At 52.9% G+C, this 23,959-nt stretch overlaps 1 protein-coding gene across 1 annotated transcript in view; it reads right to left on the bottom strand.

Annotated features, from left to right (window-relative positions):
- Positions 1 to 985: 985 nt before the first annotated feature.
- Positions 986 to 23,959, bottom strand: part of LOC144265436 (B-cell differentiation antigen CD72-like) — a 37,793-nt gene continuing 14,819 nt past the window's right edge. The window contains exons 6-8 of the mRNA XM_077818076.1: positions 17,218 to 17,318; positions 2,223 to 2,428; positions 986 to 1,742 (exon numbers count right to left, since the gene is read on the bottom strand). Coding sequence (XP_077674202.1) covers positions 2,254 to 2,428; positions 17,218 to 17,318 — 276 coding nt within the window. The 3' untranslated portion in view covers positions 986 to 1,742; positions 2,223 to 2,253. The remainder of the gene's footprint in view (positions 1,743 to 2,222; positions 2,429 to 17,217; positions 17,319 to 23,959) is intronic.

The raw sequence follows: 23,959 nt of genomic DNA, 5'->3' as shown, positions 1-23,959 counted from the left end.
AGAGAGCCACCCTCAGTTTTCTCCCTTGCTCCCACTTCGCGTCGGCCTTTCTCCTGGCCAGGGCAGCATCAATCCCCAGCCACCTGGCTTCCGGCTGCTCTTCCCGGGTTCGCCAGGGCTGCCTCCCTGGTGCCCCCGGCACTGCAGGGTACAGCTCTCCGCCCTGGCTCTGCCGCCAGCACAGGGCCTGGCTCTGGTGGGGGGAGACTGGGGGCTGCCACAGCGATGCTCAGTGCAGCCTGGCTGTGCTCTGCCTCGGTTGCTGCCGCTTGCGGCTGCCTCTGGGTGGGACTGCAAACCAGCCGGACACCCCCCGCCCTCCGCCAGCACCTCGCCCTCCCCAGCACAAGCCCAGCGCCCCCAGCCGCTGCTCTCCAGCCTCTGCTGGTGCACGGGCAATGGACTGTCCCTTGCAGGAGTGAGGCGGGGCCTTCAGGATTCGGCCCCGCGTCAGCGACCCAGGAGCCTCTCCGGCTGCAGGCTGCTGCCCATCCCGGCAGCGTGGGGAGAGTCCAGTGAGCCCATCAGCCCCAGCCAGCCGGGGACTGACCCCAGAAAAGAGCTGGGGCTCCCCTGTTATTGGAAGGGGGCTCAGCCACGGCACAGCTCTGTGCTGTCCTGGGAGGAGCCCCCGGCCCGGGTCCCTCTGTCGCTCACCCTCTGCTGAGAGGTGGGTGGGGGAATGATGCTCCGCGCTGCCGTGGGGCTACCCTAGGCCTTGAGCGACTGGGCTCTGCCTGGGCTGTGAGCCGCTGGGGCACGGCTTCCCTGGGTGCTGGTGAGGGCTGCCTATGGGTGCGCTCAAGGGAATGGATGCAGGGGTCCCCCTCCCCCGACACACGGGCTCCCAAGAGAAGGTGAGACGGGAACATTTTAAGGGTTTATTGGTGAGCTTTACAGAGGTGGGGTGGGGGAAACAGCTTCCCCCCGCCCCCCGGCTGCTGCTGCCCATCACCATTGCAGCTGGGTGCCTTCCCATCAAATCTAGAGCAACAGCACGGTCCTTAGGGGGTTCACAGAGCCTCTGGCATCCTTCCCCTTTGGGAATAAAATCGGGGTTGGGGGATGCAGTGGGGGGCGGGGGGTTCGGACGGGGAAAGCCTTGTCGAAGAGGGAGGTGTTGCAGAGTTCCTCGGAGAGGCTCTGACTCCGGATTCACCTGATCTCCAGAAGCTCATGCCACCGCCGGTCCCCTCGCCCAGGCATGCCGGGTCCCGGCTCAGGCACTGTGCCCTGGACTCTGCGGTCTGCACTGCCCCAGAGGAGCGCAGCTGTCGGGGGGCCAGAGAGTGACAATCTGGCTCTGGAGGAGCGGGGGCTTGATCCGGTGATTGCTCTGACGGTTAGGCCTGGACAGGACCTGGGGGCCGCTGGACAGAGTGGAGCATGGGCCTGACGGGCTCATGGGAGCCCAGACCCTGGGGCGGGCGGTAGCGTGGGGGTGCATGGATCACTGGGCTCCCAGGAGGGCAGGAGCACCGGGAGCAGAGGGGAGCAGGTCACCAGGTGCAGGGTCCCGGGGCTGGGCCCTCAGCCGCTCTCACTGGGGATCGAGGCAGGTGTAGGTCGTGTTCCACCCCAGGAAAGTGGGAGGGGCAGAGCCGTGGCCCCACTGCAAGGTGAGGGCACTCTGCTCACAGATCCAGCGGCAGGGGTCTGTGCACGACCCGCTCGACAGCCCAGGGCCCGACACCCTCCCATGAGCCAGGTAGGAGGCGGTGGAGCGCGTCACTGGGAAGAGCCTGGGCGGAGAGAGCAGAAAAGGCAGCGTCAGGACGTCTCCTGGGGCCTCCTTCATGGAGATCCCTGGGGGCAGCACCCAACCCTCCACCCCACAGGGGCTCGGACAGAGCCGCCCCGCAACCCCCCCTCTCCACCGCCCCGCGTGTGCCCTGCTCCCCAGCTCTGCCCCACAAACCCACGGCTCCCCCGCTCCCTCTGTGTCCTGCCCCCCAGCTCCACCCCGCAAACCCCCCACTCGCCCCCCGTGTGCCCTGCCCCCCAGCCCCGCCCCGCAACCTTCTGCTCTCCCACCCCCCGTGTGCCCTGCCCCCCAGCTCTGCCCCGCAATCGCCCCACTCCCCCGCCCCCCGAGTGCCCTGCCCCTCAGCTCCGCCCCGCAACCCCCCCCGCCCCCCGTGTGCCCTGCCCCCCAGCACCGCCCTGCAGGCGTGGACTTCGCCCGGGATGTCCCTAATATGGGGATGGTGCTCCAGACTAACAGGACTGTCGTGTCATCAGGGCCAGCGGCTCTCATTGATTGTCTCTCCGGGTACCGTAAGGAGGCAATGGTCTGTCTGGGCTGGGTTTGCTGGGTGCCTTCTCACAGATCCATGGCTTTCCATCGTAGCACGAGTCCCTGTTTATGACGCCATTTCTTATTGCTCCACACAACGTATAACCCATGTAACTCGAGTAGCTCCAGTCTCTGGAAAGAGAAGGGGCATTGCTGAGACGGCCCGGCCCGCCCTACGCTGGCTGTCAGCTCTGCCACCCTGGCACACTAAGGCCAGGTCACCATCGATTTCAAGGCCAGAGTCGCTTCACCCAGCGACAGCCGCAGCCCAGCCAGGAGCCCCTCCTTCAGCGAAAGCGACACCCACTCGTCACGGAAACCCGGGGGATGGAGACTCCGCCGCGTGCCTGGGTGAGTTGTTCCACTGGTTAATTCCCCGCCCGGTTTTCTGCCTTATTTCCTGTCTGATTTTTGTCTCTCTTCGTCTTCCAGCCACTGGGGCTTGCTCTGCTCTCGCCTCAGCTAGATTGAGGAGCCGCCTGCCACCAGAAATCTGCTCTGTATGTAGGTGCCCTGGGCCCAGATCCACAAAGACACGCAAGTCCCAGGCCTCGGTACCCTGCGCTGCAGAAAATCCCCCTCAGCTGCCGCTGAGCCCTGGAGGAGCCTAAAGTCACTCAGCACCTAACCTTTGGCTGTCAAGGTTTCCTGGCCCTGGCTGCTGTGGTCACAGCTGAGCTTCTGCCTTGGAATCCTGTCCCCCCTGGGCATTCACACCTCCCCTGCCTGCTGCTGCTTCTGCCGGCTCCCTTCAGCCTCTCCTGCCCCTCTGCCCCTCTCGGTGGGCTTGGCACAGGGCTCGTCTCCCTGTCCACCCTGGTCCAGTCGTGCTGCTTCTGCCCCCGGCTCTGCGGTGACTCAGCTCTGCCTCTCCATACTCAGCTTCATGGATTCCCAGGCCAGAAGGGACCACTGTGCAAATCTAGTCTGACCCCCTGCACAGCACAGGCCCTAGGACCGGCCTGACCCCCTGCACAGCACGGGCCCTGGGACCGGCCTGACCCCCTGCACAGCGTGGGCTAGAGACCTGCCCCTGTACGAGGAGACTTTGCAAACCAGTAAAGTGCCTGAAACCACTATGGCTTATTGCGAAAAGGTGTGTGTGTGTGGGGGGGGGGTGGTTGCCATAGAAAGGGCAGCTTGACCATGCATCCTTCCTGATAAGAATTGTGTTGAAGTTGCTGATACATGCATCTTAGAAGAGCAGGATGTGCCCCAGGAATATCTATTTGGGGCCTCAAAGCTGCAAACTCTGGAAAAATCCACACCTGGTTAATCGATAATCAGAAGGAACCTCTCACTTGACCATTGAAACCACTTACTTAACAAGTTTGCTTTAAGGGCCATGTCATTCTATTACTAATGTATAAATAAGGGGAAAAAGTTTGAGGTAGTGGATCTCTTCAGGACTGGACTCTCTCTCTCTCTCTCTGGATGCATCGTGTGTTCCCCACTAGCAGACGGGCTGCCGCTGTGCCACTCGAGAGCCACACTCAGCTTTGGTAATTATCAAGGGTTGGGGGTGTTTTACTAACCTGTTGCGGACGTGTGTATAAGTGCTTGAGACTAAGTAAAGTTTAGCTTTAAGTGAAAGCACTCTTGTGTTGTCCTGTTTATGCCAGTCATCTATCGGTCGGAAGGCCATGTCTCCCCTGATTTATTTCCTGACACCACCTCGCACGGAGTAAAAGTTACCAAGAGCTTTGGGTTGAAAGAACCCCGGGTAACAGCCCCCAGATAATTCCTAGGGCAGATCTCTTAGAAAAAGATCCCATCTTGATTTAAACATGGTCAGTGATGGAGAATCGCCATGGCCCTTGTAAATAAAAATGTTTTACGCTGATAAAATTTATTTATTTAATAGACCAACAGACAATAAATTATACATATTCTGTATACATAATAAAAACTATTCATAAAATTGTCCAATTACAGGCCGATATAATTTAACTACAATGAAGTATTAACAATCTTCTCGTTTTTGATTATGAATATAATCTGAGAGTCTCTGGATTAAGCTTAGAAGTGTGAGCAACACGGGTGATGTCGTGGTGGGAGTCTGCTATAGACCACCGGACCAGGGGGATGAGGTGGACGAGGCTTTCTTCCGGCAACTCGCAGAAGTTACTAGATCACAGACCCTGGTTCTCATGGGAGACTTCAATCACCCCGATATCTGCTGGGAGAGCAATACAGCGGTGCACAGACAATCCAGGAAATTTTTGGAAAATGTAGGGGACAATTTCCTGGTGCAAGTGCTGGAGAAACCAACTAGGGGGAGAGCTTTTCTTGACCTGCTGCTCACAAACCAGGCAGAATTAGTAGGGGAAGCAAAAGTGGATGGGAACCTGGGAGGCAGTGACCATGAGATGGTCGAGTTCAGGATCCTGAGACAAGGAAGAAAGGAGAGCAGCAGAATACGGACCCTGGACTTCAGAAAAGCAGACTTAGACTCCCTCAGGGAACTGATGGGCAGGATCCCCTGGGAGAATAACATGAAGGGGAAAGGAGTCCAGGAGAGCTGACTGTATTTTAAAGAATCCTTACTGAGGTTATAGGGACAAACCATCCCAATGTGTAGAAAGAATAGTAAATATGGCAGGCGACCAACTTGGCTTCACAGTGAAATCCTTGCTGATCTTAAACACAAAAAAGAAGCTCACAAGAAGTGGAAGCTTGGACAAATGACCAGGGATGAGTATAAAAATATTGCTCGGGGATGCAGGAGTGAAATCAGGAAGGCCAATCACAACTGGAGTTGTGGCTAGCAAGAGATGTTAAGAGTAACAAGAAGGGTTTCTACAGGTATGTTAGCAACAAGAAGGTCATCAGGGAAAGTGTGGGCACCTTACTGAATGAGGGAGGTTTCAGAGTAACAGCCGTGTTAGTCTGTATTCGCAAAAAGAAAAGGAGTACTTGTGGCACCTTAGAGACTAACCAATTGACTTGAGCATAAGCTTTCATGAGCTACATCATCCGATGAAGTGAGCTGTAGCTCACGAAAGCTCATGCTCAAATAAATTGGTTAGTCTCTAAGGTGCCACAAGTCCTCCTTTTCTTTTTGTGAATGAGGGAGGCAACCTAGTGACAGAGGATGTGGAAAAAGCTAATGTACTCAATGCTTTTTTTGCCTCTGTCTTCACGAACAAGGTCAGCTCCCAGACTGCTGCACTGGGCAGTACAGCATGGGGAGGAGGTGACCAGCCCTCTGTAGAGAAAGAAGTGGTTCGGGACTATTTAGAAAAGCTGGACGAGCACAAGTCCATGGGGCCGGATGTGCTGCATCCGAGAGTGCTAAAGGAGTTGGCGGATGTGATTGCAGAGCCATTGGCCATTATCTTTGAAAACTCATGGCGATCCGGGGAGGTCCTGGACAACTGGAAAAAGGCTAATGTAGTGCCCATCTTTAAAAAAGGGAAGGAGGAGGATCCTGGGAACTACAGGCCAGTCAGCCTCCCCTCAGTCCCCAGAAAAATCATGGAGCAGGTCCTCAAGGAATCAATTCTGAAGCACTTAGAGGAGAGGAAAGTGATCAGGAACAGTCAGCATGGATTCAGAAGGCCAATGGAATTTTGGGATGTATAAGTAGGGGTATTTCCAGCAGATCGAGGGACGTGATTGTTCCCCTCTATTCGACATTGGTGAGGCCTCATCTGGAGTACTGTGTCCAGTTTTGGGCCCCACACTACAAGAAGGATGTGGAAAAATTGGAAAGCATCCAGCGGAGGGCAACAAAAATGATTAGGGGACTGGAACACATGACTTATGAGGAGAGACTGAGGGAACTGGGATTGTTTAGTCTGCAGAAGAGAAGAGTGAGGGAAGATTTGAGAGCAGCCTTCAACTACCTGAAAGGGGGTTCCAAAGAGGATGGCTCTAGACTGTTCTCAGTGGATAGCTGATGACAGAACAAGGAGTAATGGTCTCAAGTTGCAGTGCGGGAGGTTTAGGTTGGATATTAGGAAAAACTTTTTCACTAGGAGGGTGGTGAAGCACTGGAATGCGTTAGCTAGGGAGGTGGTGGAATCTCCTTCCTTAGAAGTTTTTAAGGCCCAGCTTGACAAAGCCCTGGCGGGGATGATTTAGTTGGGGATTGGTCCTGCTTTGAGCAGGGGGTTGGTCTAGATGACCTCCTGAGGTCCCTTCCAACCCTGATATTCTATGATTCTATGATAAGTAGACAAGAATAAAGGTATAACATAAAGTACAATAATAATAAAAATCAACTATAAATAAAAGTATATAACTGCAATGTTTTCAAATTTCATACCATGAAATGCGAATATGTTTTATTATTTTGCCTTTCGAAGTGTAGGAGTGCCATTTTGGTCGGTGGGGAGGCCAAAGAACAATGTAGAAAGCGATGGAACTTTTTAAAACTTCCTAGCTCACTCGTGAGAGTGTTTGAGACTGTGCTATCGTGGGAGTGGTTACCTCTACCACTCACTGCGCAAGACCGGCTACTTACCAGACTGGTGGTGGGGTATAAGTAGGGCAGCACGCATCCGTACGTAATTGTAGTAGTTTACCATTCGTGATAACTCAAATTAACTTGCGTCTGTTATTATTCACAAATCAGGAAAATTATTTTTATAGATTTTTTTTTATTGTGGCCACAATTAAGAAAAGGAAGTACGATGAAGACTACATTATGTATGGTTTCACCATCATGGAAAAAAACCAGGATTGATCATCCTCAATGCGTAGTATGCCACGCAGTTCTCAGCAATGATGCCTTGAGACCTAGTTGTCTTGAGCGACGCTTGACAAAGAACCACAGCACTTTGAAAGACAAACGAAAAGAGTTTTTTGCTGCTAAACTTCAAAATTTAAAACGCATGAAGCTGGACACTACTGGAGCTTTTCACCAAGTGTCGGCCAAAGTGGTAGAAGCATCTTATGCACTCTCATTGCTCATCGCTAAAGCCAAGAAAGCGCACATAATAGGAGAAACTTTTGTGAAGCCTTGATTGTTGAAAGCAGCTAAGATTGTGCTTGGTGCCGAAAGCAAGAAAAAAAATTTGGAAATTTCACTTTCCGACAATTCCGTGAAATGTTGCGTCGATGACATGGAGAAAGATTTAAAACTTCAAGTTGTGGAGGCAGTGAAAGCTTCTTCTTTTTTCGCAATTCAGTGCGACGATACCACTGATGTAGCAGAATGCTGACAGTTGCTCGTCTACGTTTAATTCATTATCGATGGAACTGTGAAAGAAGAACTGCTTTTTTCAAAGGAATTGACGACCACATCAAAGGCCTCTGATGTTGTTATGAAAACGGTTTCCGACTTTTTTGAAGAAAATGGACTTTCATGGGAAAAACTGGTTGGTGTATGCACAGACGGTGCATCAGCGATGCTTGGCTCTCGCTCTGGATTTGTGACATTGGTGAAAGAAAAAAATCCAGCTGTAACCACGACTCACTGCGTCATACGCATACAAGCGTTGGCTGCTAAAACCCTTCCAGATGACCTACGTGACTTATTGAATTTGGCCATCAAAGTTGTAGATTTTGTGAAGAGCAGCGCTTTAAATACGAGACTTTTTGCAGCTCTTTGCGCGGACTTGGGAGTGGATCATAAAATTGTTTTGTTTCACATGGAGATACGATGGCTTTCCAAAGGGAACATGCTTTTGAGATTATTCAAACTGAAAGACGAAGTGGAAATTTTCCTCAAGCAACAGAAAAAAGAAGAATTATATCATGCATTTACGGACCAAACGTTTCAACTTTCACTGGCATACCTCGTGGACATTTTTGAATGTTTGAACAATCTCAATTTGAAGCTGCAAGGAAACAACGCTGCAAACATTATAGCGCACCACGATGCCATCAAAGTGTTTATGGAAAAAATCAAGCTTTGGAAACGTCAAACGCAAGCTCAGATGTCTAGCTTTTCGTCTTTTCCAACATTTTCATCACTCACTGAAAATGAAGGTTTCCAAGAACTTTGTAAAGAGGATGCGAAGAACAAAAGTGTGTCTCATCTGGACTGCCTTGCTGACAAATTCATCCGCTATTTTCCAGACAACTTTTCTGGCAACCCCTTTCATAAATTAGCACATAATCCGTTCAACGTTGATGTCGATTCATTGCCAGAAGTATTGCAAGTACAAGCACTCAGAATGAAATACGATTCAAGTGCGAAAGATATTTTTGAAAACTTACACCTGGAGGAATTTTGGATGAAATATTTCCCAATTTACCTGAAAGTTGGAGAAGAAGTGCTACGTATACTTCTTCCGTTTTTGTCAATGTACCTCTGTGAAAAGAGCTTTTCAAGTTTAGTCATAATAAAAACGAAACAAAGGAATGAACTGGACGTCGAAAACAATTTGCGTTGCGCACTTTCATCTTTCAAACCTAGGATTTCCCAACTCGTGAAGAAAATGCAGCATCATCCTTCACATTGAATTTGTTTTGTTTATGTTATTTCTTGTTTTAAATTACATTTTTGTTAAACTTTTGTGCCAAGAAAAACTATTTGTGCTTATTTTTAATTTTAAATACAAAATTTTATATCAAGTTTTTGTGTTTATTTTTAATTTTAAATCACTAATTGAATTTGTTAAAAGGGGGGTTGGATGATGCTAAAGGAGAGGTGGGGGTGTGAGGGTTTCTCAAAAATTAAAAAGGGGGCGTGATGCCAAAAAGTTTGGGAACGAATGGTTTAAAAAGTTAGGAAAGAAGTCTGTGTAAAAAAAGAAGCAAAGCGAAGGGGTGACTGACCCCTCGGGCATGGCTAAGGCAGAGTACAGTGCATGGATCACTGCTCGCCTTATCTGCTAGTCTGATCTGTTTTTACAATGTAGAGCAGGGGTGGCCGACCGGGGGCTCCGGAGCCACGTGCGGCTCGTCAGAGGCTAATGTGCGGCTCCTTGTCTAGGCACCGGCTCCGGGGCTGGAGCTGCGGGCACCAACTTTCCAGTGTGCCGGGGGGGGGGGCTCACGGCTCAACCCCCGACTCTGCCACAGGCCCTGCCCCCACTCACTCCTTCCTACCCCCTCCCCTGAGCCTGCCGTGCCCTCGCTCCTCCCTCCCCCCAGAGCCTCCTGCACCCCAGGAAACAGCTGATGGGGAGGGAGGGGGAGGTGCTGATCGGCAGGGCTGCCGGTGGGTGGGAGGCGCTCGGAGTGGGGGGGGAGCTGATGGGGGGCTGCTGACGTGTTACTGTGGCTCTTTGGCAATGAACGTTGGTAAATTCTGGCTCCTTCTCAGGCTCAGGCTGGCCACCCCTGATTAGAGAAAGCCACAGCTCCAGCCTGCGCTGTATTAATTTAATAAAATCTATGGACCCAAAACAAACACAGGAGCTTGTCCCTGTGTCTCAGCACAAGGGTTGCAAACATCTAAAAACAAAGATATTCTAATAATGCAACAGAAAAATTCATTCTTAAATCTCAAAGTCCTAAGAAAATGAAAGCTTAATAGAACTTTCACACGGATTTGTTGAAAAGTGGGGAGGAAAATCAACTTCTCTCTGATCCACTGGATTACAGAATAAGGGGAATATAAAGGTTTCAGAGTAACAGCCGTGTTAGTCTGTATTCGCAAAAAGAAAAGGAGTACTTGTGGCACCTTAGAGACTAACCAATTTATTTGAGCATGAGCTTTCGTGAGCTTCACTTCTGATGAAGTGAGCTGTAGCTCACGAAAGCTCATGCTCAAATAAATTGGTTAGTCTCTAAGGTGCCACAAGTACTCCTTTTCTTTTTGGGGAATATAAACTAGCTGTTAACACGGTTCTGTGCTTTTCACTCTGGGGCATTTCTCCATGCTCTCTCTTTCTCTCTCTCTCTCTTTTTTATTGAAACACACATGTAAAAATGTTAAAGAAAGGGATGTGTCTTCACATAGGCTTGTCTTTTAAAGTGTTTATTCCTTTACAAATCTTAATATAACTTTCGCTTGTATTGTTAAAAAGTGGCTGAAGAAACAAACTTCTTCTCTCTGATCCACTGGTTTACAGAATAAGGGGAATATAAATTGGCTGTTACTAAGGACCTGTGGTTTTAACCCTGGGGTGTTTCTGCATGCTCTATTTTATTGAAACACACCTGTAAAAATGTTAAAGAAAGGGATGTGTCTTCACATAGGCTTGTCTTTTAAAGTGTTTATTCCTTTACAAAACTTCATATAACTTTCACTTGCTTTTGTTAAAAAGTGGGGGAAGAAGCAGCCTTCTTCTCTCTGATCCACTGGCTCACAGACACTGTTTTTGCTAATGGGCTTTGCTGCAGCTTCAAATTCTCCTCACTAAAAAATGACCAATGTTAGTCTAAAACATGGGGGGGGACTTTAAAACCTGTTTGTTACTAAGGGCTTATGGTTTTAAGCTTTATTAAAGCACTTGTGTAAAAGTGCTGCCTGGCGGGAGAGATGCTTGGGCTCTGATTTTTTAGATAAGAGTAAGGCAGTTAAAGGGGGGTACTGAGGGGAGGGGAGGGAGATGGCTCGTGTTTAAAAACCTTGGGACTACAGGATTGGTTCAGGAAAATGTAATCTATGACGCAGCTGTAAAGCATCATCTGATTGGTCCGATCCAAAGGTGGCTATAACTAGCCTGAGGGGTTGTGAGCCTTGGGAGCTCCTTCTTTCCGCAGAACAACCCAGATATCTCTTTCTGACTCAATCATGTGCTGTCTATCTTTACCCTTTGCAAAGGGGGCTTTCTTTTCCTTTTCTTGCCCTGTTCTCTGTTTTAACCTATCTTTATATGTTTCTCTTTTATTTAATGTTTTTAAATGCTCTTTTCTTAACCTACCAGACCAGTGGGGTACAGGAGTCTGGTCCTGTTGGGATCCAGGAAGTGGGCGGGCGAAGCTCGTCCACTACGAAAGGATCCCCCCCCAGCCTAAGGGGGAGATCCACAGGGCCTGGAGAACCAACTAATTACGGGGGACAACCAATGAAAAACAGGGACGGGAGTGCGGTCAAAGGGTCAAACGAAGGGAACCGGACGGGGACACCGAGCAGAGAACCCCGGACAGCGCCCACCGCTCCTCAAAGGCGTCAAGGGAGTCAGTGGACGCCGCCCAGAGGAACTCCGCTCGGAGGCGTGAACGGACAGAGGATCGGAAATAGGCCCCGCAGTCGCAGGAGACTCCATTGGCCAACCTCCTCACCCTGGTTTTATAGATGGCCGCTTTAGCCAGGGCCAGGAGGAGGTTGACCAGGAGGTCCCGCGACTTAGTGGGGCCACGGACAGGGAGTGCGTAGATAAGGAGGTGAGGAGAAAAGTGCAACCAAAACCGTAACAAAATATTGGTGAGGAGCCGGAATAGGGGCTGCAACCTGGCGCACTCCAGATAGACGTGCGCCAGGGTTTCCCTCACGCCGCTAACCACTAGACCACCAGGGATACAGGAGTCTGGTAGAAGGGAAATACACTGGCCACTGGATGAATAGTTTTCTGTTCCCTGAATGACCAGAGCAGGGGCTGCACTAGAGCAATCAGGAACCTGCTAGAATCAATTATGGTAGGTAGATTAATCAGGACACCTGGTTTAAAAGGACCTCCCATCAGTTAGTGGAGGGGTGCAAGGAGCAGGGAGTGAGAAGGCATGCTGCTGGAGGACTGAGGAGTACAAGCGTGATCAAGCTTCAGGAGGAAGATCCTGCTGTGAGGATACAGAAGGTGCTGGGGGGGAGGCCATGGGGAAGTAGCCTGGGGAATTGTAGCTGTCATGCAGCTAATCCAGGAGACATTGTAGACAGCTGCTATCCACAGGGCCCTGGGCTGGAACCCGGTGTAGAGGGTGGGCCTGGGTTCCCCCCATCCCCCAACTCCTCATCGGACACAGGAGGAGTTGACTTGGTCTGTGAGCAACACTAGAAGGGAAGGTCTCATTTGGAAAAGGATCTGGCCTGTCCCTGACCCGCTAGGTGGATCAGCAGAGACTGTGGAGACTGGTTTCCATTTCTCCCATGCTGACCAGCGATGAGGTTAGCTGAGTGAATGGCAGGTTTGAGCCTCTAGCAGAAGCGGCCAAACTGAGGGCTGCTGTGAACATCTGAGGCGACCAAATCCGCCAAAAAGCGAGGACCCACCAAAGCAGAGGAGGAACTTTGTCACGCCTTGTATTTAATATTTTAAATGCTTTTCTATTAACCTCTCTTTACTTTTTTACCATGTGCTTACTAAATACTCTTTGCTTTCGTAAATGCCCTTTTTTGCCTTGTGTGTTCCTTTTTAACCCCTCTTTATATTTTTCTCTTTTATTTAACTCTTTGTAAAGGCTCTTAAACTACCCTTATATTTAATACACCTTTTAAATTTATCTCAAAAATTTTTATTCTTTAATAACATGCCAAATTAGGCATTTAAAATCATCTCTCCTTACTAAACCTAACCAAAAGTTTATTTTCTTTAATAACCATTCTTTCCTTTTTTCCTCTTAACCGTACCAAAGCTTTCTTTTTTAATCTTTAAGCTCACTCACTCTATTCTTTCAACCGTTTTCTCTAAACAATCAACCAAAAGTATCAAAGCACAAGCATGCAACATTCCCCCTATTCAAACATAAAAAATAATTTAAAAAAATTCAAAATGGCTGACAGCGCCAAACTTCTACACCAACGGAAACAGGAATGTAGGGTGGGACATGAGCCCTAAAGGGGGCATGGAAACCTGTCAAAAAATGCATGGTGATGAATACTATCGAGGCGTATACTACTCAGGGGGAGTGAAATGGTGTTATCCATGTTACCTTTATTGTATGACTAAAGGGCAGCCGAACCATGCTGAGCCTGTCCTGATTGAGGGGGTCGCCCTCAACTGAAAGGAGCTTGCTAAGCCAGGGGCTTGAATGCCAGAGTCCTCCCCTGTGAAAGTAAGAGGGGTGGGGACAGGTGTCCCTGCTAGGAGGTGTGGATGATACTTAAGGGTCCCAGGTACAGTTTGACCTGCCCCTCCCCACTGTTCACAGATACAGCTGAGTGAGGCATCTTTCGTTACGTGCTCACTAGCACTGACATCACTTGTGGGGGGCAGCGTTTCTGCCCAGCCTGCTTCAGCAAGGCAGTTCCCCCCCCGCAAGAGCTGACAGTCCCTGAGAGCTGGGGGAGCCTCAAGGGACGGACCTGCCGAGGTCACAGCAGAGAGGCAGGAGGCAGTGGAAGATGACAGGGTGCAGCGGAGCAGCGAGTGGCTGGCAGAGCAGCGAGCGGGTTGGCCAGAGGAACCGCGGCTGGCAGGGCAGCCAGACAGAGCAAGTGCTCAGAGGCCGGAGCAAGCCAGGTGCCTTCTCCCCCGGGGGGGAGGGGAACTCACACAGCTGCGCCTCTGAACCCTGGGTCCTCACTGACCCAGGACAACCCCTGTGAATGGGGTGTGGTGAGGGAGCAGAGCGGGGGCACAGAAAAGGAACTGTTGGTTGTAGATCTCAGGAACACGAGGTGGAAGCTCTGCCCCATGCACTCTGGGTGGGCATCCTGCTCACAGTTTATGTTTATGAATCCTGCTTGTGGCATTTTCCCTAATTAATGTCAGGTGACTTTTTCCTTTCATTAAAAGTTTCTTTCCTACACTCAGACTCTGTGCTTGCGAGAGGGGAAGTATTGTCTCTTGAGGTGCCCAGGGGTGGGGGTGTAATTTTCCCAGGTCACTGGGTGGAGGCTCGAGCCAGTTCTGTGTTGTATTGTTGAAAAGGGACGCCTAGATATTGAACCCAGCCCTGGTTGCTGCTGGCTCCACTTGGCAGAAGGGTTGCAAATGGAACTAATAGGGCACATGTTAGATGGATTAAAAACTGGCTCACTGGGAGGTTGCAAAATGTCTTTGTTCCCAATGAGCGGGCCCATTTCTAGTGGGGTCTCCCAAAGATCGGTTCCTGGTCCAACACTTTAATATTATCAACAATCTAGATCATGATATAAAATCTTGGCTGGTAAATATGCAGGTGACACAAAGTTTGGTGGGGTGGTGAGTAGTGAAGAAGACAGGAGATTGTCACAGTCATCTGTATTGTCTGGTTAAATGGTCACTATCCAACAAAACGTGATTTAATACAGCCAAATGCATGGCAGTGCATCTGGGAACCAAGAACACTGGTTATTTCTACAGGACATGTGTAACGTTATTGACATGAACTGTGACCGTATAGATCATTGTTGCAACCACTGTTATATATTTGCAGCAGATTTTGTACAAAGGTTGTCGTGTGAGGTGTCTATGGAAAGGTTATAATTTGCTGATTATGATTATGCTATCTGTATGGGTGTGTCATTTTTGTAGTTGAAGTTATGAATATTGGCTATGTACTTGTATCTTAATGTGTTTTCATAGAATCATGGAATATCAAGGTTGGAAGGGAACTCAGGAGGTCATCTAGTCCAACCCCCTGCTCAAAGCAGGACCAATCCCCAATTTTTGCCCCAGATCCCTAAATGGCCCCCTCAAGGATTGAACTCACAACCCTGGGTTTAGCAGGCCAATGCTCAAATCACTGAGCTATCCCTCCCCCCTCAGTAGCCTCAGTGAAGCATTTGGTCAGCTTCTTGACGAAGGACTATTCTCAGTAAGTGCCCAGTCAAGAAACACCTAACTGACAATGAACTTTGGGGGACGCCAGTCCACATCTGAGCTTTCCTGGGAACGTTCAAACTAACATGTAAACAATGGTGTTGGCCTGTAAAGAACTGAGTCATGCATGGACATGTGACTCCAAACTCCATCTTGCCACTGTGTCTGTCTATGGGCAGAAAATATAAAATGCCCTGAAAACACCTCCATCTTGTCTTCAATCCTGCTTCTTACTTCTGGAGGAACCTTACTGCAAACTGAAGCTCTGAACAAAGGACTGAAAGACCCACCCCAGCTGTGGATGTTCTCCAGAGACTTGATTTGAACCGGAAGTTTATTCCATCCCTGCTACAAGCCTGACCCAAGAACTCTGCCATTACTGGATGTCATTGATTCCATTGAACCAATTCTAGCTCTCATCTCTCTCTTTTTCCTTTTATGAATAAGCCTTTAGATTTTAAATTCTAAAGGATTGGCAACAGTGTGATTTGTGGGTAAGATTTGATTTGTATAGTGACCTGGGTCTGGGGCTTGGTCCTTTGGTATCGAGGGAACCTTTTTTCTTTTCTTGGGGTTTTGGATTTCATAACCGTTTGTCCCCACAACGAGTGGCACTGGTGGTGATACTGGGCAACTGGAGTGTCTGAGGGAATTGCTTGTATAACTTGTGGTTAGCCAGTGGTCCTCTTGTCTGGCTGGTTTGGTTTGCCTTAGAGGTGGAGAAACCCCAGCCTTGGGCTGTAATTGCTCTGCTTGAAGCAATTTGTCCTGAATTGGTACTCTCAGAAGTGTCCCACCAAGGGCAGCATCGTTACAACATGAGACTTATTCTTGGGAAGCAGCGACTCACAAAAGGACTTTGTGTGACCTCAACGTGAGCCGTGAGTGCAAGGCTGTGGCAGAAAGGGCTAACGTGCTCCATGGGTGTATAAAAAAGGGACTTTCCAGTAGAAATAAGGAAGTGATCTTAGCCTGACCATGCTGTGTACAGAGGCGATACTAGAATACTGTGTCCAGTCCTGGTGTCCGCACCTGAAGAAGGATGTGGAAATACCAGAGAATGTTCAGAGGAGGGTCACAAAAATGATCCAGAGGATGGAAAACAGGATGTATGATCCGAGGTTTGAGGAGCCCAATCTAATCCGCTTACCAAAGACAAGGTTGAGAGGTGACGCCTGCTCAGTGTCTAGGTTCTGACACATGGAAAAGAGAGCTGACACCAAGGGGCTTTTCAGGCTAGCAGACAAAGCCATAACAAGGTCCAATGGCTGGAAGTTGGAGTTGGGCAAATTCAACCTTGAAATAAGATGCTGTTTCCTAGCTGTGAGCGTGATTAACCACTAGAACAGCTCACCATGGGAGGTGGTGGTGTCTCCATGGATTGGAGTCTTTAAATCGAGGTCAGATAGATTTCTAGAAGATATGTTTTAGTGCATCTTTGGGGAGCAGTGCTCTGGCCTGTGTGTGACGGATGTCAGGCTAGATGAACATCGTGGTCCCTTCTGGTCTATGAATAAATTACTGGTTGGGACTGTCCTCTGTGTGCCCACGCTGAATGTGATCAGGTCGTGAGACCTCCCACACCTCTCCCAGACTGAAGTCCCTCATAACACAGGTTTTCTTCCCACGTCACAGACAAGAGGTTAGTGAGTATCCCATTCTGTTCCCTGGTTTGATCTGGTGTCTGTAACAGACCCCACCCATGCACCCGCTGGGCTTTGTTAGCACATTCATCCATAGGCATGATCCTGCACTTCTGAGTTAGCAACACCTCTAAAACAGGTGATGCTGCCTTTCATGCAGAGTGCCCCCCAAAAACCTTCCTAAAGAGGCTGTAACCAGAGAGTTTAACATCCCCGTCCTGTGACTCATCCCGCCAGGCCTCAGTGATGACAATAATACCTCATTTCTTCTCATCAGTGAGAATTTCCAATTCCTCTGGCTTGTTAGCCAGATTCCCAGCATTGGGTCAGAGACAATTAAGAAATGTCTCCTCTTCATGTTCCCTGCCAGCGCTGTTCAGTACGTTCCTGACATCTGGATTTGTGTTTTACACTCATTTGCTCTCTGGTTTTGCCCCTTGCCCTCCCAGGAACCACCTGACTTACGCTTGGGCGCTACCGATAAAGAATTTACTCAGAGGACTTGAAACTGCTTGAAACTCGTTATTTTGCAGCTTTCAAGTACATGGTGTTGCTTTAAATATTCCCCTCTGGCAAAGGGTCCACATGAGGAACTCCAGGCCCGTTGGTTCCATTATGGGAAGCCACTTCTAACCCTTCCAGCGCACTTTAGTCAGTGGCTTTAGCTACAGTTACTAAAATGCATGTTTCTTTTGGATGGTGCCGCTGGTGACCAAATGGAGCATCTAGCTTAAGAAATAAATATGATACTTACTGTTTAAAGGGTGAGTTATCAACCCACTGCCACTGCCACTGCGATTCCTGATTCCGGACTAGTCCAATCCAGTACTGGACATTAGTATTTTTCAGAAAATTCTAGGAAGAAAAGAGTCACATAATGACACCCCTGCATTCAAGTGACTGCGGTGAAGAAGCAGAGAACTGCAGGGAAGGGATTAGCTGGTGGAGAAAAGGATGTTTCCATGAGCATGATCACATTGCTCCAGAAGTGGGGTTACCCAGCTAGCCAGGTGTGGGGCGGCGAACAGCATCCTCCCAGCACACCCTGCTATTGGTTATCCATCGTACTGGATCCCACTCACCCCAGCCCACCAGAAATGAGAGGCCCTGGGTACTTTCCCTGCTGCGATCGGCTGTGCTAACTGGGCCTACGAGTTTCCCCGAAGTGTGAGCTCAGCTGTGAAAAGTGGGCGACAGTTCCTAAGATGTCACAATACCCCTAGGACAAGAAACGTGATGGGAAAAGGTGGAAAAAGGAGACAGACTGAATTAGTCCAAACAAAAAGGTCCCCTGGTGTAACTCAAGGACTGCGTTAAGGCCTTGCCTGATAAACAAGAGCTGTGTGGGACCGAAGTCAAGGAGCCAAAATTGGTGTGTCAGAAATTAGGTCTAATTGGTGGACAAAACAAGGAGGGCAGGGGCTGTTCTACCCACTACTCCCTTCGGCATCCTTAAAGAAAGAGACTTTGGGAGACAAATTGCCTACTGGAGCCAGCTTCACCATCCTGGCTGCCCTTCACCCCATCTCCTGGGACCATCATTTGGACCCTGAGAGATGTCCTGTCCTGACCAGACTGGGCCAGAGAGAGGGACCCAGATGACACCAGCTCTGGCTGAGTCCTGAACACCACTTGGGATGTGAGACTTCATCTCTCCATCTCCCTTGGGTGTCCCTTTCCTTCCCCACCTTATTTCTTTCCTCCTCTGTCCTTCTCCTTTTGACTTCTGTCTAATAAGAGTCTGGGTAGCCAGCCAAGACTGTACATTTTGCAGCAAGACTGTGAGCCTGTGACCAGGGAGGCAAAGGAATGCAATGCCCTAACCAGCCCAATGGTGGTACGAGTTTGTCAGGTCTCAGAGTGGCCAATCAGACCTTGTGCTGGGCCTGAGTCTCTCCAGCAGTGAGGCCGCACGTGGGAGTCAGCACCAGAGAGAGAAGCTGCATTTTCTCTCTTTGCTGTTCTCTTCTCTCCCCTTTTGGGTGTTTGTCTCATTTTGTCTTTTAGGAAACAGGACTGGACTTTAACAGCAGCACTAGCCCATCTCAGCTAACGTCTTCTCCTCTCCCCAGAAGGACAGTTATCACCATCTTTGATACCATCTAAGACAGTGGTTCTCAGGCAGGGGAACATGTACCCCTGGGGTACACAGAGGTCTTCCAGGGGGTGCATCAATTCAGCTAGATAGTTGCCTAGTTTTACAACAGGCAACAGAAAAAGCACCAGCGAAGTGAGGACAAACTAATATTTCAGACAGACACTGACTTGTTTGTTCTGCTCTGTATGCGATACACCGAAATGTCAGTATAATATTTATATTCCAATGGATTTATTTTATAATTATATGGTAAAAATGAGAAAGTCGCTATTTGTCAGGACTAGTGAGCTGTGCCACGTCTGTATTTTTATGTCTGATTTTGTATTTAAGTAGTTTTTAAGTGAGGTGCAACTTGGGGGTACGCAAGATAAATCAGACTCCTGAAAGGGGCGCAGAAGTCTGGAAAGGTTGACAGCTGCTCATCTAAGAGACTGTCAAAAGGGAGACAGGTTCTTTTTAAAAACTCTCTCCAGCTGAAGGGAAAGGGAACAAGGGATGTTGTTCAAATGTAAGCCTTACATAATACTTTAATTCCAAAGGCTTTAACTGTTTTTCCCCCTTTTCTGTATCTTTAATGAAAGGTTAAGAGGCTGTTGAATGGGGTGTTTGCCGGGGCACTCAGCAGGCCGAGGTCTCTGTAGACCAAACCCTGAACGTTGTTTAAAAGTGTTCAATGTTGGACAGTGACAGGGTCGTGTTAACACCTTTGACTCTTTGGGCTGGTACACTCCCTCTAAATCAATACAACAGACCTGCAGGCCCGGACCAGCCCAGCGCTCCATGGCTAGAGCGGAGGCTGGGAACTGGCCAGTGGGAGCCACGGGGACGGCGCTTGCGGACGCGGGCAGCGCACGGAGACACACTGTCCCCTTCCCCGCAAGGGCCGCGGAGACGTGCTAGCAGCCGGCCACTTCCGGGAGCGCCGTGGGGCCACAGCAGGCAGCCTGAGCCCAGCTGTGCCGCCGGTCGGGAGCCGCCTGTGGTAAGTGCCTCCCGGCTGGAGCCTGCACCTCACACCCCCTCCCGCACCCCAACCCCCTGCCCCAGATCAGAATCCACCCCTGCACCCCAACTCCCTCCCAGACCCCGCACCCCCTCCCGCACCTCAACCCCCTGCCCCAGATCAGAATCCCCCTGCTGCACCCCAACTCCCTCCCAGACCCCTCACCCCCTCCTGCACCCCAACCCCCTGCCCCAGATCAGAATCCCCCTCCTGCACCCCAACTCCCTCCCAGACCCCGCACCCCCTCCCGCACCCCAACCCCCTGCCCCAGATCAGAATCCCCCTCCTGCACCCCAACTCCCTCCCAGACCCCGCACCCCCTCCTGCACCCCAACCCCCTGCCCCAGATCAGAATCCCCCTGCTGCACCCCAACTCCCTCCCAGACCCCGCACCCCAACCCCCTACCCCAGATCAGAATCCCCCTCCTGCACCCCAACTCCCTCCCAGACCCCGCACCCCCTCCCGTACCCCAACCCCCTGCCCCAGATCAGAATCCCCTTGCTGCACCCCAACTCCCTCCCAGACCCCGCACCCCCTCCCGCACCCCAACCCCCTGCCCCAGATCAGAATCCACCCCTGCACCCCAACTCCCTCCCAGACCCCGCACCCACTCCCGCACCCCAACCCCCTGCCCCAGATCAGAATCCCCCTGCTGCACCCCAACTCCCTCCCAGACCTCGCACCCCCTCCTGCACCCCAACCCCCTGCCCCAGATCAGAATCCCCCTCCTGCACCCCAACTCCCTCCCAGACCCCGCACCCCGTCCTGCACCCCAACCCCCTGCCCCAGATCAGAATCCCCCTGCTGCACCCCAACTCCCTCCCAGACCCCGCACACCCTCCCGCACCCCAACCCCCTGCCCCAGATCAGAATCCCCCTCCTGCACCCCAACTCCCTCCCAGACCCCGCACCCCCTCCTGCACCCCAACCCCCTGCCCCAGATCAGAATCCCCCTCCTGCACCCCAACTCCCTCCCAGACCCCGCACCCCCTCCTGCACCCCAACCCCCTGCCCCAGATCAGAATCCCCCTGCTGCACCCCAACTCCCTCCCAGACCCCGCACCCCCTCCCGCACCCCAACCCCCTGCCCCAGATCAGAATCCACCCCTGCACCCCAATTCCCTCCCAGACCCCGCACCCCCTCCCGCACCCCAACCCCCTGCCCCAGATCAGAATCCCCCTGCTGCACCCCAACTCCCTCCCAGACCCCTCACCCCCTCCTGCACCCCAACCCCCTGCCCCAGATCAGAATCCCCCTCCTGCACCCCAACTCCCTCCCAGACCCCGCACCCCCTCCCGCACCCCAACCCCCTGCCCCAGATCAGAATCCCCCTCCTGCACCCCAACTCCCTCCCAGACCCCGCACCCCCTCCTGCACCCCAACCCCCTGCCCCAGATCAGAATCCCCCTGCTGCACCCCAACTCCCTCCCAGACCCCGCACCCCAACCCCCTACCCCAGATCAGAATCCCCCTCCTGCACCCCAACTCCCTCCCAGACCCCGCACCCCCTCCCGCACCCCAACCCCCTGCCCCAGATCAGAATCCACCCCTGCACCCCAACTCCCTCTCAGACCCCGCACCCCCTCCCGCACCTCAACCCCCTGCCCCAGATCAGAATCCCCCTGCTGCACCCCAACTCCCTCCCAGACCCCGCACCCCCTCCCGCACCCCAACCCCCTGCCCCAGATCAGAATCCCCCTCCTGCACCCCAACTTCCTCCCAGACCCCTCACCCACTCCCACACCCCAACCCCCTGCCCCAGATCAGAATCCCCTTGCTGCACCCCAACTCCCTCCCAGACCCCTCACCCCCTCCCGCACCCCAACCCCCTGCCCCAGATCAGAATCCCCCTCCTGCACCCCAACTCCCTCCCAGACCCCGCACCCCCTCCTGCACCCCAACCCCCTGCCCCAGATCAGAATCCCCCTCCTGCACCCCAACTCCCTCCCAGACCCCTCACCCCCTCCTGCACCCCAACCCCCTGCCCCAGATCAGAATCCCCCTCCTGCACCCCAACTCCCTCCCAGACCTCGCACCCCCTCCTGCACCCCAACCCCCTGCCCCAGATCAGAATCCCCCTGCTGCACCCCAACTCCCTCCCAGACCCTGCACCCCCTCCCACACCCCAACCCCCTGCCCCAAATCAGAATCCCCCTCCTGAACCCCAACTCCCTCCCAGACCCCGCACCCACTCCTGCACCCCAACCCCCTGCCCCAGATCAGAATCCCCCTCCTGCACCCCAACTCCCTCCCAGACCTCGCACCCCCTCCTGCACCCCAACCCCCTGCCCCAGATCAGAATCCCCCTGCTGCACCCCAACTCCCTCCCAGACCCTGCACCCCCTCCCACACCCCAACCCCCTGCCCCAAATCAGAATCCCCCTCCTGAACCCCAACTCCCTCCCAGACCCCACACCCCAACCCCCTGCCCCAGATCAGAATCCCCCTCCTGCACCCCAACTCCCTCCCAGACCCCGCACCCCCTCCTGCACCCCAACCCCCTGCCCCAGATCAGAATCCTCCTCCTGCACCCCAACTCCCTCCCAGACCCCGCACCCCAACCCCCTGCCCCAGATCAGAATCCCCCTCCTGCACCCCAACTCCCTCCCAGACCCCTCACCCCCTCCCGCACCCCAACCCCCTGCCCCAGATCAGAATCCCCCTGCTGCACCCCAACTCCCTCCCAGACCCCTCACCCCCTCCTGCACCCCAACCCCCTACCCCAGATCAGAATCCCCCTCCTGCACCCCAACTCCCTCCCAGACCCCGCACCCCCTCCCGCACCCCAACCCCCTGCCCCAGATCAGAATCCACCCCTGCACCCCAACTCCCTCTCAGACCCCGCACCCCCTCCCGCACCTCAACCCCCTGCCCCAGATCAGAATCCCCCTGCTGCACCCCAACTCCCTCCCAGACCCCGCACCCCCTCCCGCACCCCAACCCCCTGCCCCAGATCAGAATCCCCCTCCTGCACCCCAACTTCCTCCCAGACCCCTCACCCACTCCCACACCCCAACCCCCTGCCCCAGATCAGAATCCCCTTGCTGCACCCCAACTCCCTCCCAGACCCCTCACCCCCTCCCGCACCCCAACCCCCTGCCCCAGATCAGAATCCCCCTCCTGCACCCCAACTCCCTCCCAGACCCCGCACCCCCTCCTGCACCCCAACCCCCTGCCCCAGATCAGAATCCCCCTCCTGCACCCCAACTCCCTCCCAGACCCCTCACCCCCTCCTGCACCCCAACCCCCTGCCCCAGATCAGAATCCCCCTACTGCACCCCAACTCCCTCCCAGACCTCGCACCCCCTCCTGCACCCCAACCCCCTGCCCCAGATCAGAATCCCCCTGCTGCACCCCAACTCCCTCCCAGACCCTGCACCCCCTCCCACACCCCAACCCCCTGCCCCAAATCAGAATCCCCCTCCTGAACCCCAACTCCCTCCCAGACCCCGCACCCCCTCCTGCACCCCAACCCCCTGCCCCAGATCAGAATCCCCCTCCTGCACCCCAACTCCCTCCCAGACCTCGCACCCCCTCCTGCACCCCAACCCCCTGCCCCAGATCAGAATCCCCCTGCTGCACCCCAACTCCCTCCCAGACCCTGCACCCCCTCCCACACCCCAACCCCCTGCCCCAAATCAGAATCCCCCTCCTGAACCCCAACTCCCTCCCAGACCCCACACCCCAACCCCCTGCCCCAGATCAGAATCCTCCTCCTGCACCCCAACTCCCTCCCAGACCCCGCACCCCAACCCCCTGCCCCAGATCAGAATCCCCCTCCTGCACCCCAACTCCCTCCCAGACCCCGCACCCCCTCCTGCACCCCAACCCCCTGCCCCAGATCAGAATCCTCCTCCTGCACCCCAACTCCCTCCCAGACCCCGCACCCCAACCCTCTGCCCCAGATCAGAATCCCCCTCCTGCACCCCAACTCCCTCCCAGACCCCGCACCCCCTCCCGCACCCCAACCCCCTGCCCCAGATCAGAATCCCCCTGCTGCACCCCAACTCCCTCCCAGACCCCTCACCCCCTCCTGCACCCCAACCCCCTACCCCAGATCAGAATCCCCCTCCTGCACCCCAACTCCCTCCCAGACCCCGCACCCCCTCCCGCACCCCAACCCCCTGCCCCAGATCAGATATGAAGAAAATTATGACTCAATTGGCATGAAGGGGACTTAGTGGGACAGCTCCCATGACTCGAGTACCAGCACTGGGGGATAGAGCTTGTTCCAGAAGGACAGATATGGGGACAAAGGAGGAGGTGTTTGCTGTAGGTCAGGAACGTGCACACTTGCCGCGAGGCGAAGTACGTGGCAGAACTACTGAGAGTCTCTGGGTGAGGATAAGAAGGGAAAAGAACAGCAGAGACCTTATGGATGGGCGTTGTCTGT

The sequence above is a fragment of the Eretmochelys imbricata genome, chromosome 5 (genome assembly GCF_965152235.1).
Source record: "Eretmochelys imbricata isolate rEreImb1 chromosome 5, rEreImb1.hap1, whole genome shotgun sequence".
Taxonomy (NCBI): Eukaryota; Metazoa; Chordata; order Testudines; family Cheloniidae; genus Eretmochelys; species Eretmochelys imbricata.
Note: the sequence above shows the minus strand (reverse complement) of the source record. Positions and strands in the feature narration are given on the sequence as shown.